The following is a 17,600-nucleotide window of genomic DNA, read 5'->3' as shown; positions in this document are numbered from 1 at the left end:
TTTAAAAAGGTCCTTAATATCATCAGCAAAAGTAGCTTAAATTGTGGCAAATTCTGCCAAAATAACTCCTGCACCTACAGTTAAATAATTTCACCTTTATAGCACAGAACTGCAAGATTATTAAAGCAAACGACACTTTATATATTTGAATTCAAGAAAGAAAGAGAGAGAGACAACTTCTTAGCACTACCGATATTTATTTAGAGTACTGAATATTAAAATTTCAGCAGATTTACCAGGGTACTTATTTAATGAACAAAGGCAGATTCAAGCTGGTGATGGTCTTGTTCTGAAATACCTTTACAGTTTGACAGTCAGCCACACCACCAGAGGAAAAATAAAACTCACCAAGATTGGTTTTAAAAAAAGTGGATTTGGCACTGAACCTAAAAAAAAATCAATGTCTGCGAGTACATAAAGCAGTCTTGTAAAAACAGCCCCAGAAAATTCACAACTGATCAAGTTTCTCCTAAAAATATCAAATAAAATCCAAACCAGAAACATTGCAACAGAAAAGTATCTCTGGGCATACAGCTCATCAAGTGCAAAAAGTACATGCTTTATACAGCCCAGAATGGAACTTATGAATTAAAACATTGTCATTTCAAACGTATAATCAGCCTTTCCCCAGAGGGAGACAAGACTTTTTTTCCCCATCAGAGAGGCGATTTGTCATCCAACATTCCCTTTTACATTAGTAAATCCCAATTGGTTTTAGATAGATATTTTATCTATTAATGTAATACAGTTAATGAACAAAATAAGGTTAAGTGCAGTAAGGAAAGCTCACCTTTAAAGCAGCAGTGGCCCCACAATCAACATCTTAACATACCCCCCACCCCCAACATCTTCCACCTGCCAAATTCTGTTACATTAATGCAACATCTGTCCTACAGAGCCACAACCACTGGATGGAACTATGCTCAGCTCCAAAGTGTTATCATAGCTCTGTAATTAATGGAAATTGAAGGTAGCATGTTTTTAAGTGAAGGTCATTTGGGGAACTCCAATAAGACCTGATGAGATTCTGATCTCAGCCAAGGGTATAGCATGGGCAAACGTAAAGGGGAAAAATGTGCCTTGTAGATGCTTCTGAAGAGACCTGGAGGCAGACCATCTTTCCAACTCCTCCTCCTCCTCTGGTAGAGGCTAGTACATGATGCAAAAGACAAATAGATGGGGAATAAATTCAATTTAAAAATATGTGCGGCAATGCAACTTTATTGTACAAATAATGTACGGCAATCATTAGCTTTGCAAGACCAGATGACAAATATCCTCACAAGTCAGTGATGCTAATACAACTTGACTGAAAGTTCTGTTCCGGCTCACAAATCTGCTTAAATTAGAATTGGTTACAGATCAATTAAATTTCACAAACCCTGTAACAAACAAAACTGAGAAAAACAGGCCCCTCCCAAGGGAGGCACTCCTGTTTGAAACTCATTCTACCTCCAGTTCCTTCCCACAAACTGGAGTTGTATGAACCCACAATTTCTACAATACTGTCCAAGACTATGTGGACTTAATTATTACTGAGCAATATTATTTGTTGATAATTTTACCTTAAATTTCAGCACTTTGCCAACCACATGGATGCAATTTGGAGCAGAGACCGGTGGAACAGCAACTCATACTCCTGGCCATGACCATATTGTTTACCTTGAAGAGTTGTCAGGCAACCAACATAAACTACACCATCTGCAACTCTCCAATGACATTTAGCTTCAAACAAAAAACCCTGTGGGTGCATACATCTCCAAGTGTAGTCTAGCTTCTATATAAACAAAATACACCTTGAAGTGACATCAGCTATATTCAATTCAAACCTAAAATAAATAAGTTTCAATTACACAAAAAACCTAGTTAGCTGATGAAGGAAGTCTTGAACAGAAACTGACTGGCACAATAGGCTTAGAAACACGCAAAATCTCATGTCTGGACACTGAGGCTAGACTGCATTTCTTTTTGTTGAAAAAGTGACTGATTTTATCCAGTCTCAGTTGCTTTAGCTAATGCTGCAACTGCGTAGGTGTAAAATATATGCAACTATGATAACTGTTAGTCTAAATCATAACTGCATTTCAAGCTTGTCAACTTATAGAATTAAAAACTTCATGCAGCAAGTAAATATTTTACTGGTAAGAGAAAGTAAAAGGCAGAAAATATTGGATTATGGTAAAACAAATTGAAGCTGTCTGACAAAATGAGAGGACATTTTGTTTTTTTTTACATTGCAACAAAGCAATAACAGCAAGCTATAAAACTATAATATAATGACTATAATAAAACTACCAATACACAGCAATACAATTTAGTGTTGCCAACAGGAAATTCAACAAAACTTCTTCCATCACCAAAAATCACCCGGTTCAAACTTCACTAACAACTAAAATTAATGAGTGTCAAGTTTCTCTTGTAGGGCCCCAAGCCTGAATTTTACAGATCAAGATTAGGGCAGGCAATTTGTTATAGTTTGGAAACCAGCATCTTCACGGTTTCTAGGACTCGTCAGGTAAAACTGTAACACCGGGGCAGCAACTCGCACGCCACATGGTAAGTGCAGAAATTCACGGGCATTTGTTGAGTGATGTTAGCTGCGTCAAATCATTTGTCCTAATCAAGATCCAGGTCTCTCAGGATTGCTCAAGTCCATTTGATGGAATACAAGTTGCATTTATAACACACAAAAGGTGCAATTTGTCAATACGTCCAGCACAGAAGTCTTTAGCCTCCTGTACTTTTAGTGCTCTAAAAGAACAAGCCTAGTGCTATGCTCTCATGTCCACTTCAGTAACACCAAGCTTCAGCAACTTTGCTTAAGTGCTGAGGGTCATCTATAACTGAGAAAACTAACTCCGGTTAGATCAGATGTTACAATCTTCCAATAATCATTAAAGAGGACAAAAACTCAGCTCAAATGTTTTCACCTAGCTGCAACCAAGTCCAATCACCCTTTTTTTCCAAATTCAAAGTAACTTAAGTTTCTCATGTTAGGCTATTGTAAATTAAGAGTACAGTCATCTCGCTCAGTGGTACTGTAAAGACAATGATTCGTCCTACAGTTTGACGATACTTGGTCCACGTCCTGTATATTTTAAAGCGACTGTGTTATGGTATTTTTATATAAAGTACCTGAAACCTGTTACTGTAACTATGATTGATACAACTATGTGTTTTAAAGTGGTTCCCATTTAATTGATTTCTTCCTTCCAATTCCTACATTACGTGGATGGTTTACTCCAACTAACCAAGGCTGCCTATTACGATGACACAAGCATGGGGTGTACTTACTCACTCTGGATAATGGGGGAAATCACTGCACTACCCTTCCCAATGTAGTAGTGGTTCTCAAATAGAAGAGCTTGGTGATTATGCCATCAGTGCATTTTAAAGGATTGCTTGAAAGAAAAAAAAAAGCTATGGAAGATAGCAGCTTTACTAAAAGAACAGAACGATAGGATTTAGTCTATGACCCAAGATAAAATAAACTGAATGCTGGAAACCTGAATTATAAACAAAACAAAATGATGAGAATACACAGCAAGTCGGTTAGCGTCAGAAAGAAAAAGGTTAAGGTGTAATCTTTCAAGAGCTTTTAGCAAAATATTCCAGCTGAAAAGTTAACCACTTTTTTCCTCTTTCAGATGCTAACTGAATTATTGTGCTTTTGTTTTCAGTCTACAGGTTACCTGTGGAAAGTGTATACTGAAGCTTAATGAAAGTAAGATCTCCAAGGTAGATCTCAGAAAGGCACTGCTCATCTTACATTCCATCAAACAGTGCGAATTTTGCACTATAAATGCAAGTTAAATATTCCTGCTACACCTACAATTCAGCACTTGCAGGCTCTCAAATTGTGCCCTACATTATCTGATCCTTCAAAGCTTTGCAATATTTACAAAACTAAAACTTTACATAAACAAACCTCTTCCGGACAAAAAGTGCATAACACTTGTGCTCCTTTAAGCAAGGGCAACAACATTCATCATAAGTTCTACATAATAGCAGCCTATTAAAAGCAAAATATAAGGTGCATTCCTTCTGTCCAGTGGACTAATAGGACATTAGTCCACAGACAGTTCTGTTTCATAAAATATACGCATTGCATCGTATTTACTGGCGCAACTGTGCTTCAGTTAAGTTCGCCAGCTCGATGAGAGCCAGAGCGCCGTGCAGTCGCTCCCGTTGCTCCTGCATACGTCGGCGTGCTGCAGCATGTGGCGCATTTTTCTCTTCCTCTTCATCTTCGTCAGACTGGATGAACTCCATAGGGTCCTGCTGCTCCTGGTCGGCCTTCTGTCCAGTGTTCTTCACAGGAGGCGTGCGCTGTTCTCGAGTCTCCCAGTACCTGCGGGTAGACAGAATTCGGAAACTCACATTCCCAGTTTAAGATACTCTCCACCACATCCGCCAATTAGAAAGAAATCACCCTGGAAGATCTATTCATATAAAAATGCTTCAAAATAAGCAGAAAGATCTCAAGTGAAGATGAACTGCATTTTCTCCAGTACATTTAGGGCACGCTGTCTCGACAAAGCTGAGACAAGTCATTTTCTAGAAAGTGGGTAAACGTAAAGATGCCACATGAAGAAAAACTTCCACTATAAACGTGCACTTTGTGCACACTCTGCACTGACGTGAACCATGGTAGGACTTTGAGTTAATGTTAGCCCATGTTACGACTCAGTATTGAGTGCGTTCTGCAGGCTTCTCTCATCCTGCTACACAAACACATGTTTTTGAGATCTAAAACCACCGTCCTGTCTCCCTGAATTTTATGCAGTAATGTTACCACCTTGAACTTTTCCTTCAGGATCCTTACTGCCAAATAAGTCAGTAGCCCTGTACTCAATAGGAGATAAAGAGGCACCAGCTGGAAGGCCCTTTCTTTCTAGACTGGCCACCCTACCCAGCTGTACTGAATCGGAGTGTGAAACCCACACTGAGGAGTGGGGAGAAGCAAGTCAAACCACCTTAAGAGCCATACCAGGAATTTTGTTCTGGCATGGTTAACATTTCATGAAACTGCAATGTTGCCTCTACTTCTGTAGAAAGAGCGATTTCATATGCACATTTACTGGATGTAAAATCCTGAGCCAGTCAGACCTACAGTTTAAATGAAGTTAGTCACATTGGCATGGTTGTCATTCCAGATAGCACCATGATCCTGCTTTATGACATACCTACACTAGTTGCTTTGGAGATATTTTAACCATACACATGTATAGCTTTCCTAGACATACCCAACTTTTGGGTCTGTTATATGGAGCATTGGTTCTTACTTTATATGGGTGATTTTGCATGCTCCATCCATTGAATATCTCAGAAGTCCATGGCAAATTCAGACAAAAGAGCTTCCTCTGCAGCCATAGAAACACTAATAATTTGCTACATCTCAGTTACAGTGGAGATAAACTGAACCACGATCTGCCAAACAGTTTTAGTAGCAATTCTAGTGAGTGAAAGCAAAATCCAGAAAGCTGAAGGATGTAGATCAATCCACAGATCCAGAAGAGAGAGAGAGAGTCAGGGATATGAAGGCCTCGTTTTGGCTTTGTGCAAGCACTATAATCGAACTGAATACCCAGTTAGACTATTAAGCTTAGAACATGACTCTCCTTACATGCCAAGAAACAAATACTGAAAGCTTTCTCAATGATGCCAAACTCAGCACCATTTTACAATGTAGGGGGCTTCTACTCAACCAGTACAGACAGGACCTAACTCCTTCTCCCTACACCACAAGATCAGTCTGATATACACTGGGTGGGAATCAGCAACCCATCTGTATGGCACCTAATTCTGAAAGGAACATTGCCTAGCAGGTTCCTCCTTCCTTCCCCAACATTGACTCACTCCGGATGAAGACCCATGGATCGGTTTTCAGGGTGAACCAATTGAGATTTCAGCAAAAAGTGGCACCTGTGGAATATTAGCTAATGAGCTGAAAATAAAAATATAAACTCATTCCAGAAAACAGTCTGTCTAAACATACTCACTTTGCCAGCCACTCTGCAACAGCCTTGTTGTCTGCAGCCTGTGTTTTGTTCGCTCCATTAGACACTTCATCTCTCCGTAAGCGTGCATAAGGATGCTTGGTACAATGACGATTGGAATGTGTAAATCTGCTTCCACAGCCTGCACACAAACCAGTAGATGTTGCATCACTTTTCTTATACAAAATACATATCCCTTTAATAGGCTAAAACAGAAGAATTTGCTCCCAAACCTAGCTTCCCTCCACCCACTTAAAAGTTGAAACAACAAGCAACATTTGCTGCATTCCATTTACATTTCAGATGCAGCAGCTCTAAACTCAAGAGCCAATCTGCAGCCCCATGCCCTGGGAGAGTAGGTGTGCAACTAGCGCAGAGGAAGCGCTGAATTAGGAGATAGGCCCTGTACCATTTCTTTCTGGCCTGCAGTTCCCTGCTCTTGCTTCTAGTGTTTGCACCCACATCCTGTGCAAGCCTCATTAAGGCCTCGGATTCAATTCAGCAATATTTGCTCTTCCTCCTTTGTGTGCAAATCTGAAATAGGAGCAGGGAAACTCCATGTCACAGGAGCTCCTAAATAATCACATTCCTCGAGCCATTTTGCCTGGGATCACAGAATTGACTCTCTAATTTTCAAATGAGCCCTGTTCCTGGGACTAGGGACAGGGTCACTGGCAAGGCTTGGAAGCTAAGCAGAGCCAGGCCTGGTTAGTACCTGGAGGGGTGACCATCAGGGAAGACCAGGTGCAGAAGGTCACGGAAGGAGCCCCGAGGAGGGGCGGTTGGTGAGAAGGTCACGGAAGGAGCCCCGGGAGGGGCGGCTGGTGAGCAGGCCCAGGCGTTGGGCTGAAGATTGTCGGACAGGAGGAATGGTGGAAATGGAATGGCGGCGCGCACCGACGCAGCGGCTTTGCTTCTCCCAGGATGGTGCTATTTACGTTTAATGTTAATGTTATTTGTACTGGACTCATGGGAGCTTGCAAGATCACATTTCGTTGTTCATGTACTTGTGCATTGTACAATGACAATAAAGTTGAATTATTATTATTAAATGTGTATACACCAACATGTGAGCCAATGGTGGCCCCATGTATACATTAAGCCCTCCTTATCCCACATTATCAAAATCGATTGATCGGCCACTATCAAGGGACACAAGGTGGCCAGCATGTACTAACGGAAAACCTAAGGACCCGGGTATCCTGCTAGATCAGCCTGCTAGAGTAGAGACATGATAAGGAGTTTGATAGTTTACCAGTTTCAGAGCAAACAAACGGCTTTTCCCCAGTGTGAAGGCGTTGGTGAGTCTTTAGTTGTCCGCTCTGAACAAATGCTTTCCCACAGTTCGGATAGTCGCATAAATAAGGTCTTTCACCTAAAAGAAACCCACAGTAACACAGACAATTAAAAATTATAATCCTTTTCAGTTGCTCATAAGAAAAAGAGCACCCAATTTGAATAGTTTTGCAGGGATTCAGCAGAACGATTTGAAAGTACAAGTGCTTACAGTATGCTATACAGCCAATATTCTTAATGATCCTTCTTTGACCAAATATAGAAAAAGCCTTCACAATACTTAGCCCACAGTAATTGGAAATGACAGCAAAAAGCTCATCATCCAAAGTGAACAACTACTTCCATTTATACAGCGCCATTAACATTGTAAAACGTCCCAAGGCACTATCAAACAAAATGTGACACCGAGCCACAAAAGGAGATATTAGGGCAGATGACCAAAAGCTTGGTCAGAGATAGGTTTTAAGGAGCATCTTAATGGAGGAAAGAGGTGGAGAGGTTTAGGGAGGGAATTCCAGAAATCTGAAGGCACGGCCACCAATGGTGGAGTGATTAAAATCGGAGATGCGCAAGAGACCAGAATTGGAGGAGCGCAGATATCGGAGGGTTGTAGGGCTGGAGGAGGTTACAGAGATAGGGAGGGGCGAGGCCATGAAGGGATTTGCAAACAAGGATGAGATTTTTTATTTTATTTTCTTAAATGAAGTGATGCTCAACCGGAGCCAATGTAGGTCAGCGAGCACAGGGGTGATGGGTGAACGGGTCTTGGTGCGAGTTCGGATACGGGCAGCAGAGTTTTGGAGGAGCTCAAGTTTATGGAGGGTGGAAGATGGGAGGCCGGCCAGGAGTGTATTGGAATAGTCCAGTCTAGAAGTAACAAAGTCATGGGTGAGGGTTTCAGCAGCAGATGAGCTGAGGTAGGGGCGGAGTCAGGCGATGTTACAGAGGTGGAAGTAGGCGGTCTTAGTGATGGCACAGATGTGTGATCTGAAGCTCATCTCTGGGTTAAATACGACACCAAGGTTGCACTGTGTACTAAAAAAAGCAAAATGCATGGTTTCTGCCTGAATCTGGCTATTATTCAGTTTGCTCAAAGTAAAAATAAAAGTGACTTTCAAGCTTAAAGTACGGCCTCGCTTTACACACCTCTCCAGTGCAGTATTTTCAGTTAGCCTGGATCAGCTGCCTTTTGAAGCCAGTGATTATATTTTGGGCTGTTCCAAATTACATGTGGAATCAAAAGGGAATAAAGAGGTTGTCATCATAAGAAATGGCCAAATGGTTTCTTGATCGACTCACGATATAAGAATAATTTGTTATTACATATTAATAATTCAATCTCCTTGAAGTGGAAATCAGTTTAGTTATGCAAATACAACCAATGAAAATTAGTCTTAAGGTCCAGTATGCTATGTCAACTTTGTCACACATGCAAATTTATGTATATTTATTAAAAAGGCAGTAATTTCAAATGTAGAGAATCTTCAATAAAAAAATATTGTCTTAGATGTTAGTGGTCACACTCTTAAACAAAAATTTGTTCCTGGGATGTGGGCGTTGCTGCCAAGACCAGCATTTATTGCCCATACATAATTGCCCTCGAGAAGGTGGTGGTGAGTCACCTTCTTGAACCACTGCAGTCCGTGTGGTGAAGGTACTCCCACAGCGCTGTTAAGGAGGGTGTTCCAGGATTTTGACCCAGTGAAGATGATGGTGTTCCCTTGCGCCTGCTGCCCTTGTCCTCCTAGGTGGTAGAGGTCACGGGTTTGGGAGGTGGTGTCGAAGAAGCCTTGGCGAGTTGCTGCAGTGCATCTTGTAGATGGTACACACTGCAGCCACGGTACGCCGGTGGTGGAGGGAGTGAATGTTTAAGGTGGTGGATGGAGTGTCAATCAAGCGAGCTGCTTTGTCCTGGATGGTGTCGAGCTTCTTGAGTGTTGTTGGAGCTGCACCCATCCAGGCAAGTGGAGAGTATTCCATCACACCCCTGACTTGTGCCTTGTAGATGGTGGAAAGCCTTTGGGGAGTCAGGAACTGAGACACTCGCCGCAGAATACCTAGCCTCTCACCCGCTCTTGTTGCCACAGTATTTATGTGGCTGGTCCAGTTAAGTTTGTGGTCAATGGTGACCCCCAGGATGTTGATGGTGGGGAATTCAGCGATGGTAATGGCTTTGAATGTCAAGAGGCAGTGGTTAGACCCTCGCTTGTTGGAGATAGTCATTGCCTGGCACTTGTGTGGTGCGAATGTTACTTGCCACTTATCAGCCCAAGCCTGAATGTCGTCCAAGCCTTGCTGCATGTGGGTATGGACTGCTTCATTATCTGAGGAGTTGCGAATGGAACTGAACACCATGCAATCATCAGCGAACATCCCCACTTTGGACCTTATGATGGAGGGAGTCATTGATGAAGCAGCTGAAGATGGTTGGGCCTAGGACACTGCCCTGAGCAACTCCTGCAGTGATGTCCTGGGCCTGAGATGATTGACCTCCAACCACCACAACCATCTTCTTTTGTGCTAGGTATGACTCCAACCAGTGGAGAGTTTCCCCCCCCCCGATTCCCACTGACTTCAGTTTTACTAGGGCTCCTTGATGCCACACTCGGTCAAATGCTGCCTTGATGTTAAGGGCAGTCACTCTCACCTCACCTCTGGAATTCAGCTCTTTTGCCTATGTTTAGACCAAGTCTGTGATGAGGTCTGAAGCAGAGTGGTCTTGGCGGAACCCAAACTGTGCATCGGTGTTGCTTGATAGCAATGTCGATGACACCTTCGACCACTTTGCTGATAATTGAGAGTAGACTGATGGGGTGGTAATTGGCCGGATTGGATTTGTCCTGGTTTTTGTGGACAACACATACCTGGACAGTTTTCCACATTGTCGGATAGATGCCAGTGTTGGAGCAGTACTGGAACAGCTTGGCTAGAGGCACGGCTAGTTCTGGAGCACAAGTCTTCAGCACGATAACCGGGATGTTGTCAGGGCCCATGGCCTTTGCTGTATCCTGTGCGCTCAGTCATTTCTTGAGATCACGTGGAGTGAATCGAATTGGCTGAAGGCTGGATTCTGTGATAGTGGAGACCGCAGGAGGAGGCCGATATGGATCATCCACTCGGCACTTCTGGCTGAAGATGGTTGCAAATGCTTCTGCCTTGTCTTTTGCACTCACGGGCTGGGCTCCACCATCATACAGGATGGGGATATTCATGGAGCCTCCTCCAGTTAGTTGTTTAATGGTCCACCACCATTCACGGATGGATGTGGTTGGACTACAGAGCTTTGATCTGATCCGTTGATTGTGGGATTGCTTACTTCTGTCTATAGCATGCTGCTCTGCTGTTTAGCATGCATGTAGTCCTGTGTTGCAGCTTCCCCAGGTTGGCAGCTCATTTTTAGGTACACCTGGTGCTGCTCCTGGCATGCTCTTCTACACTCCTTATTGAACCAGGGTTGGTCCCCTGGCTTGATGATAATGGTAGAGTGAGGGATATGCCGGGCCATGAGGTTACAGATTGCAGTGGAATACAATTCTGCTGCTGCTGATGGCCCACAGCACCTTCTGGATGCCCAGTTTTGAGCTGCTAGATCTGTTCTGAAACTATCCCATTTAGCACGGTGGTAGTGCCACACAACACGATGGAGGGTGTCCTCAGTGTGAAGATGGGACTTTGTCTCCACAAGGACTTTGCAGTGGTCACTGCTACCAATACTGTCATGGACAGATGTATCTGCGACAGGCAAATTGGTGAGGACGAGGTCAAGTAGGTTTGTCCCTTGTGTTGGTTCTCTCACCACCTGTCGCAGGCCCAGACTGGCAGCTATGTCCTTCAGGACTCGACCAGCTCAGTCAGTAGTGGTGCTAATTAGCCGGTCTTGGTGATGGACATTGAAGTCCCCTTCTGTGCCCTTGCTACCCTCAGTGCTTCTTCCAAGAGGTCTTCAACATGGAGGAGTACTGGTTCACCAGCCGAGATAGGTGGTAATCAGCAGGTTTCCTTGCCCATGCTTGACCTGAAGCCATGAGACTTCATGGGGTCCGGAGTCAATGTTGAGAACTCCCAGGGCCACTCTCTCCTGACTGTATACCACTGTGCCGCCACTTCTGGTGGGTCTGTCCTGCTGGTGGGACAGGACATAACCAGGGATGGTGATGAAAGAGAGTCTGGGACATTGGCTGTAAAGTATGATTCTGTGAGTATGACTATGTCAGGCTGTTACTTAAAGAAAGCTAGCCTGACATCTAATTGACCCAGGGATCTGCTCAAGAGTAAGTATCACTAAATGAACAGGAAGCACAGCGATCACACCTTGCATCCTTTAAAGGGATATTCCAAGTTATATGCAGCTACACTTTTGCAACAAAATTATGGCCCGTAATTTCCGATGGGAGGCTTCCTGTGTGTGGAAGCCTCCTATTGGAAAAAAATCTACGAACTTACCTGAGGGCTCCCAAGGTCCGGACACTTCTGCTCCTGGGCCTCTCCAAAGTCGAAATGTGCAGGGCCCACGTATCCCAGAGGTGCATGCAGTTCGCAAGCGTTCCTGGGATCACGTGGGTCAGGCCAGCCAATAGGAGAAGGGAATCTCCCTTCATACTTTTGACAGATAGACCTGACAAACATATGAATGGAGATCACCCCAAAAACACAGTAAACCATTAAATTAATTTTAGAAACACCATCACGTTTTTAAATGTATTACTTTTTTCAACTCTTATGCTGGTAAAAGCAGGCCGTACGCAGATTTCTAAAGCTTTTCTGCGGGCGGAGGTTCTGCAGAAAGTGGAACTCTCTGCCCGCCAAGGCCCTTCCCCCGGGCAGGCGTCCAATCTGTCAAGAGCATTCTTGACAAATCGGAAATGCCGGTTTTCAGCGCATGCGCTTTGCATGCCTGAAACCGGCATTTCCGATGTCCCTACAGGTGGGTACACAGCGCGTACCCACCCGTAGGGATCGGAAAATACAGGTCAATATATGTGCTGAATGGTACAATACTCCATCCTCATAAAACAGCAGATTGTCTGACCGACCATAAGGAGTACCACACGAGATGTTGAAAGAAAATTTTGCATTTCATTAAAAATTAGTTAACTTAGCAAGATTACTCAAACTCATTCCTAGTGCAATTTTGGTAAATAGCAAGATCCAATGATTTGTGACCAAACTTTGCTGTTGGGTGCCAGCGGCAATCTTGACGTGCAGGCGAGATTGAGCAATTACTCTAGTTAATAACGGGTGCAAGGTCAGAACAAAGCAAAATGATCCAGTAGGCTAATCACTCTGGAATTTACAATACAGTTTAAAGTAAAAATTTGAAGATAAATAATAAAAACTGCATAAAAGTCAACATGGAAAAGAGTTGTGCAGTGCCTTCTGCTGGATTACTTTAAATTATTTTTACAAATTGCTACCAAGTTATGAACTGATGGCATGACAAGCTGCAAGAATTAAAATCTTCCTTACTAGTGAAAGTCAGAACTTGACTGCAGATTTAAGTGTGCAAAACACAGAAAGAAGCGAGCTACAAAGTGATCACCAGCACCACATTTTTTATAGCATCAGATCATCACCCTTAACAAGCAAGGACCACGGTATACTTCACGTGCAGATGTAAGCTATCCATCAAAAGTACTATATCTTACCAGTGTGTGTTCTCTTGTGAGCTTGTAAGGATTTCTCACGAGGAAACACTCGGTTACAAATATTGCAGCGGATTCTGCTCGAGGAGTGCTCGCCCTCGTTTATCAGATCGCGGATTAGCTCTGCTCTTGGGCGGCCACGTCGTGTCCCATCCTGCAACAAGGCACCCAGATCCGGATTAAAAACTTACTTTTATTAATATCAAAAGTATGTAGCAATGGTCAACTTTTGGTGCAATATTTAAGGTCATGAACAAACTGTTCTGCTACAACCCCTTCACAAGGTTGTAGCTGTGGCTCCGTTGGTAGCACACTTGCCTCAGAGTCAGAAGGTTGTGGGTTCAAGTCCCACTCCCGGGACTTGGAGCACATAAATCTAGGCTGACACTCCAGTACAGCACTGAGGGAGTGCTTGACTGTTGGAGGTGCTGTCTTTCGGATGAGACATTAAACCAAGGCCCCTTCTGCTCTCTCAGGTGGACGTAAAAGATCCCATGGCGCTATTTCGAAGAAGAGCAGGGGAGTTATCCCTGGTGTCCTGGCCAATATTTATCCCTCAACCAACATAACAAAAACAGTTTATCTGGTCATTATCACATTGCTGTTTGTGGGACCTTGCTGTGCGCAAATTGGCTGCCACGTTTCCTACATTACAACATTGACTCTACTTCATTGGCTGTAAAGCGCTTTGAGACGTCCGTTGGTCGTGAAAGGCGCTATATAAATGCAAGTCTTTCCTTTTTTTTGCAAACCAATTAAGGAAACCATTCGGAAGTCGCCAAACCAGCTGAGAAATCTACACAGGTAGTTTCTCATGTTCAATATAAAATGCACATACTCACCGCAGAAAAACACAAGCCACTTACCAAGCTCCGGCAGTTCTGCACAGGTTGGCAAGGTTGATGGCTTAGGCACTGCCCCCACAAGTATGAGTAATGGGCTTAAAATTACATACAGGAAACTTTGTGTTATCCGGAGGCGAACCGTCCGGCAAGCTCGAGCCACCGGCAAAAATCAGGAGCCGTTTTTTATTCTTTTCGTTTCTTTTCTTTGCTTTTTTTGAACAGTCAAGCTCTGCAACGTCTGTTGCTAAGCAACAGCTTCAGCTAGAGACGCTAGAGATGTTTGCCGACTGTTTAGAGGCTGTTGCTAAGCAACAGGGTTTGTTGATTCATACGGAGATGAAAATCTCCCTATGTTTCAACATTAGCTCTGGAGTGTACGGCAGTTTTGAGGGAACGGCAGCAGCTCGGTCCAGTCGGTGCCAGATAGCACAAAGTTTCCTGTAGCTCAGTAGCACAGAATATTGGCTAACTTCTTACTGCTTGCTCACCCTCCCCATTAACCCTGTGAGCTTATAGTTTATCTGGAGCTGAATGAGAAGAATGGCAGTCCCCAGTAACAGGTCTATCTATTGGTGGCCATACCTATAGCTGTATAGGCCTTAATCTTTAGAATTTTGTCCCTAAACCTCTCCATCCTCCTTGAAGACGCTCCTTAAAACCTACCTCTTTGACCAAGCTCCTGTCCTAATGTCTCCTTCTTTGACTCGGGGTAAATTTCTTTTGTGAACGTTCCTGTGAAGCTCGTTGGGATGTTTTACTACGTTAAAGGCGCTATCTAAATGCAAATTGTTGTTGTTATCCAACAGGGCCCATTATTGAGCCAGGCTCACCTGATCAATCATCAACAGTACCCTGGAAAATTGTGGACCTGTCTGGCTCAGATAGCAAATGACTAAATCTGCCAAGCTTTCAGTCAGGTGCATCATCTTGGAACCAATATTGGCTTACTTCTTTCCCCGCTCCAAGAAGGATAGGGAGTAGATGGTCAGCATATTTTTGAACCTTTACAAGAACCCTCACCAGCTGAAAGGTGAGCACAACTCGGCATAAAATGTAGGAGTACAACACCATCACCCTGCTGGCTATAGTACACCCCATTAAACTGCGGTTCCACCACTGGCAGGTGAAGAGAAAAAGACTTGCATTTATATGGCGCCTTTCATGGCCACTGGACATCCCAAAGCGCTTTACAGTCAATGAAGTACTTTTTTGAAGTGCAGTCACTGTTGTAATGTAGGAATTAGAGTTTCAGCAGTAGCTGGATGCCTCTGCAACCTAATGGTGGCAGGCACCCAACGTTGGATATTTTAACACAGGATCTAAATAAAAATCATACTCTACATGAAATGTGAATTAAAGGCTGTAATTATAGGTCCCTTGTGGGACACTGACTTCAGTCTACACACAATCACAGAAGCTCAATATCAGGCAGAGGAGCAACTCCAAAAGCAACAGGCTGACTTTTGAAAATGTGCATTATTTCGTGCACCCTAAAAAGGGAGCCGGGTCTCTTTAAAGAACCCGGCGGGAGGAAGCCACGTCTTTTTGGCGCGTTGGACTTTTGACAAGCTCTCCAGGAAGTGATTTCATTCATTTGATTCCCCCCCCATCCTACCTCCCTCCCATTAATTAATTGATTAGCTCCACCGGCGGCGGGAAAGCAACAAGACAAGGGTCTGAAAGGTGAAGGCGGCGGGTGAAGCAGAGTCTAGCCGCAGCTCTCAGCCAGCGGCGGGACTGCTGCAGAGACACCGCCCCCTCGGCGCTGCCACCGCCGCCGGTTTGTTTACGTCTCGATCGCCCCGCAGAGACAGTTAGTGGCACTGAAAATGCGCGCCAACTGGAGCCAGCCAACTCCACAACAAACAACACCGGCAGCAGCAGCCCGCGCTAAAACCCGGCCTTTAACTTCACTAATGTAAAAACACATCCCACATTTAGATATTTTTAAAAAAACTTAAAAGTCTAAACCATCAGATCGCGGATGTGAAACTAAAAACTGAGCAATCATTTTTGTTTTAAAATCTCTTGCTATCCAGCTGGTGAACACTTCGCCTCTTAGAGTCAAGTTCACTTTTCTGATAATCGGCGCCGCTTTGCGCTAAACTTTCGATTGTGCCGCTTCCATCTGACCGACCTGTGAAAGATGATCCAGTTCCCGGTCCAGAGCCGCCGCCGCTCCAGCCGCCCCGCACTGGGGCTCCCTGCCGCCGGTGCCGGTGAACGGGGCGCCGGGGCTGAGGGTGACATTGTGCGCGTTCTCACCCCACCTCCACGGGTACACCATGAAATCACTGAAGCCGGGGCTGGTGGGCGTCACATCTTCGCGGCGTTTGGGTTTGATCGGGGTGGTTTTAATGACAGAGACACGCTTGGGAGAACCGCAGACGAGCTGATTTTCCGCCATCGCAAGGACGATCCCCAAACAGAGGAGAGGAAAAAAATATAATGAAAGTAAATAAATAAAATCGCGCTGACGGAGCAGCCACTCGGACACAAGCTCCCGCGTTTAAGCATTTCCCGCCCTTTCTGCAGAAACCAACCGAACGCGGCGCCGGAACCAGCGACGTCACAATGGGTGACTGACAGCTCCATTCATGGCCTGGAACCTCGGCCTCAGCCAATCAGGCGCCAGCGCGCTTGGCTGATTGGCCGCGCTCAGGTTTTACCCGCCAGCGTCCATAACGTCTTCTTGCAAATGAGCGGATCGTTTGTTTTTTTTTACGGTTAAAGAGACAGAGGCGTTAGCAAATGTCACTTTATGGAAATAATATTGTACATCTGCTTTGTGTATTTATACCGTGCATACGTAGAGTAATGGATACCGTGTGTTTGCGTGATCCATCCATGTCTATAAAGTGAATACTGTGCACCTGCAGATGAATTAATTATGTACACTTGTATAGGTCTTATTTTGGTTTTATACATTCGGCTTAATCTTCCTGGAAAAATAAAGGCGAATTCACGACGTTATTAATATGCAAATCGGCCAGCAAGTGCAGGGGATTAAGAGATATGCTGTGAGTTGCGAATTTCCTGAACTTGCTGGTCAATTTACGCTGCTCTGCTGTGTGCCTCGCACAAACAGCAGCTCGCCCATAGCCTCCCCGTTATTTTCAAGAACTTTCTCGATTTGCACATTAATTGGCCATTAAGCTCTCTGTTTCTCTTTTTGCACCTGTTTTGACTCTAAGTCACCCTTTTTCCTCCGTTTCTTTCTTAATCCTAAATCTCATTGGTTAAGGAGATACACTGTTGGTACCGTCATTCACTAAGGTCCCAGATGTCTCGTTGCGGGTTCAAGTCCCACTCCAGGGACTTGAGCACATAAATCTAGGCTGACACCCCAGTGCAGTGCTGAGGGGGTGGTGCACTGTTGGAGGTGCCGTCTTTCAAGTGAGACGTTAAACCGAGGCCTCGTCTGCTCTCTCAGATGCACGTAAAGATCCCATGGCACTATTTCGAAGAAGAGCAGGGGAGTTATCCCTGGTGTCCTGGCCAATATTTGTCCCTCAATCAACATAACAAAAACAGATTATCTGATCATTATCACATTGCTGTTTGTAGGAGCTTGCTGTGCGCAAATTGGCTGCTGCATTTCCCACATTACAACAGTGACTACACTCCAAAAGTACTTCATTGGCTGTGAAGCACTTTGAGACGTCTGGTGGTTGTGAAAGGCGCTATATAAATGCAAGTCTTTCTTTTACCACACCGTTATCAACTCGTACTTCCAGCAAGTTATGGCACAAATTATATTTGGGCTGAAAGGTGCAGGAAAAAGTCTTAACAGCGCACACCGCAAGATGCCCCGTTCC

At 44.2% G+C, this 17,600-nt stretch overlaps 1 protein-coding gene across 1 annotated transcript; it reads right to left on the bottom strand.

The window, feature by feature from the left end:
- Positions 1-177: 177 nt before the first annotated feature.
- znf367 (zinc finger protein 367) lies at positions 178-16,330 on the bottom strand. The gene is made up of 5 exons (XM_085984941.1): positions 15,920-16,330; positions 12,941-13,091; positions 7,255-7,374; positions 6,003-6,141; positions 178-4,351 (listed from the first exon to the last, which is right to left on the bottom strand). Exons 1-5 carry the CDS (start codon positions 16,187-16,189, stop codon positions 4,117-4,119), a joined length of 915 nt encoding a protein of 304 aa, XP_085841067.1. The 5' UTR covers positions 16,190-16,330; the 3' UTR covers positions 178-4,116.
- Positions 16,331-17,600: the final 1,270 nt, after the last annotated feature.

This window comes from Somniosus microcephalus, chromosome 1, assembly GCF_052327205.1.
Source record: "Somniosus microcephalus isolate GS21.2 chromosome 1, FLI_Smic_1.0, whole genome shotgun sequence".
Taxonomy (NCBI): Eukaryota; Metazoa; Chordata; class Chondrichthyes; order Squaliformes; family Somniosidae; genus Somniosus; species Somniosus microcephalus.
The sequence above is the reverse complement of the archived record's forward strand: the minus strand, read 5'-3'. Positions and strand labels throughout refer to the sequence as shown.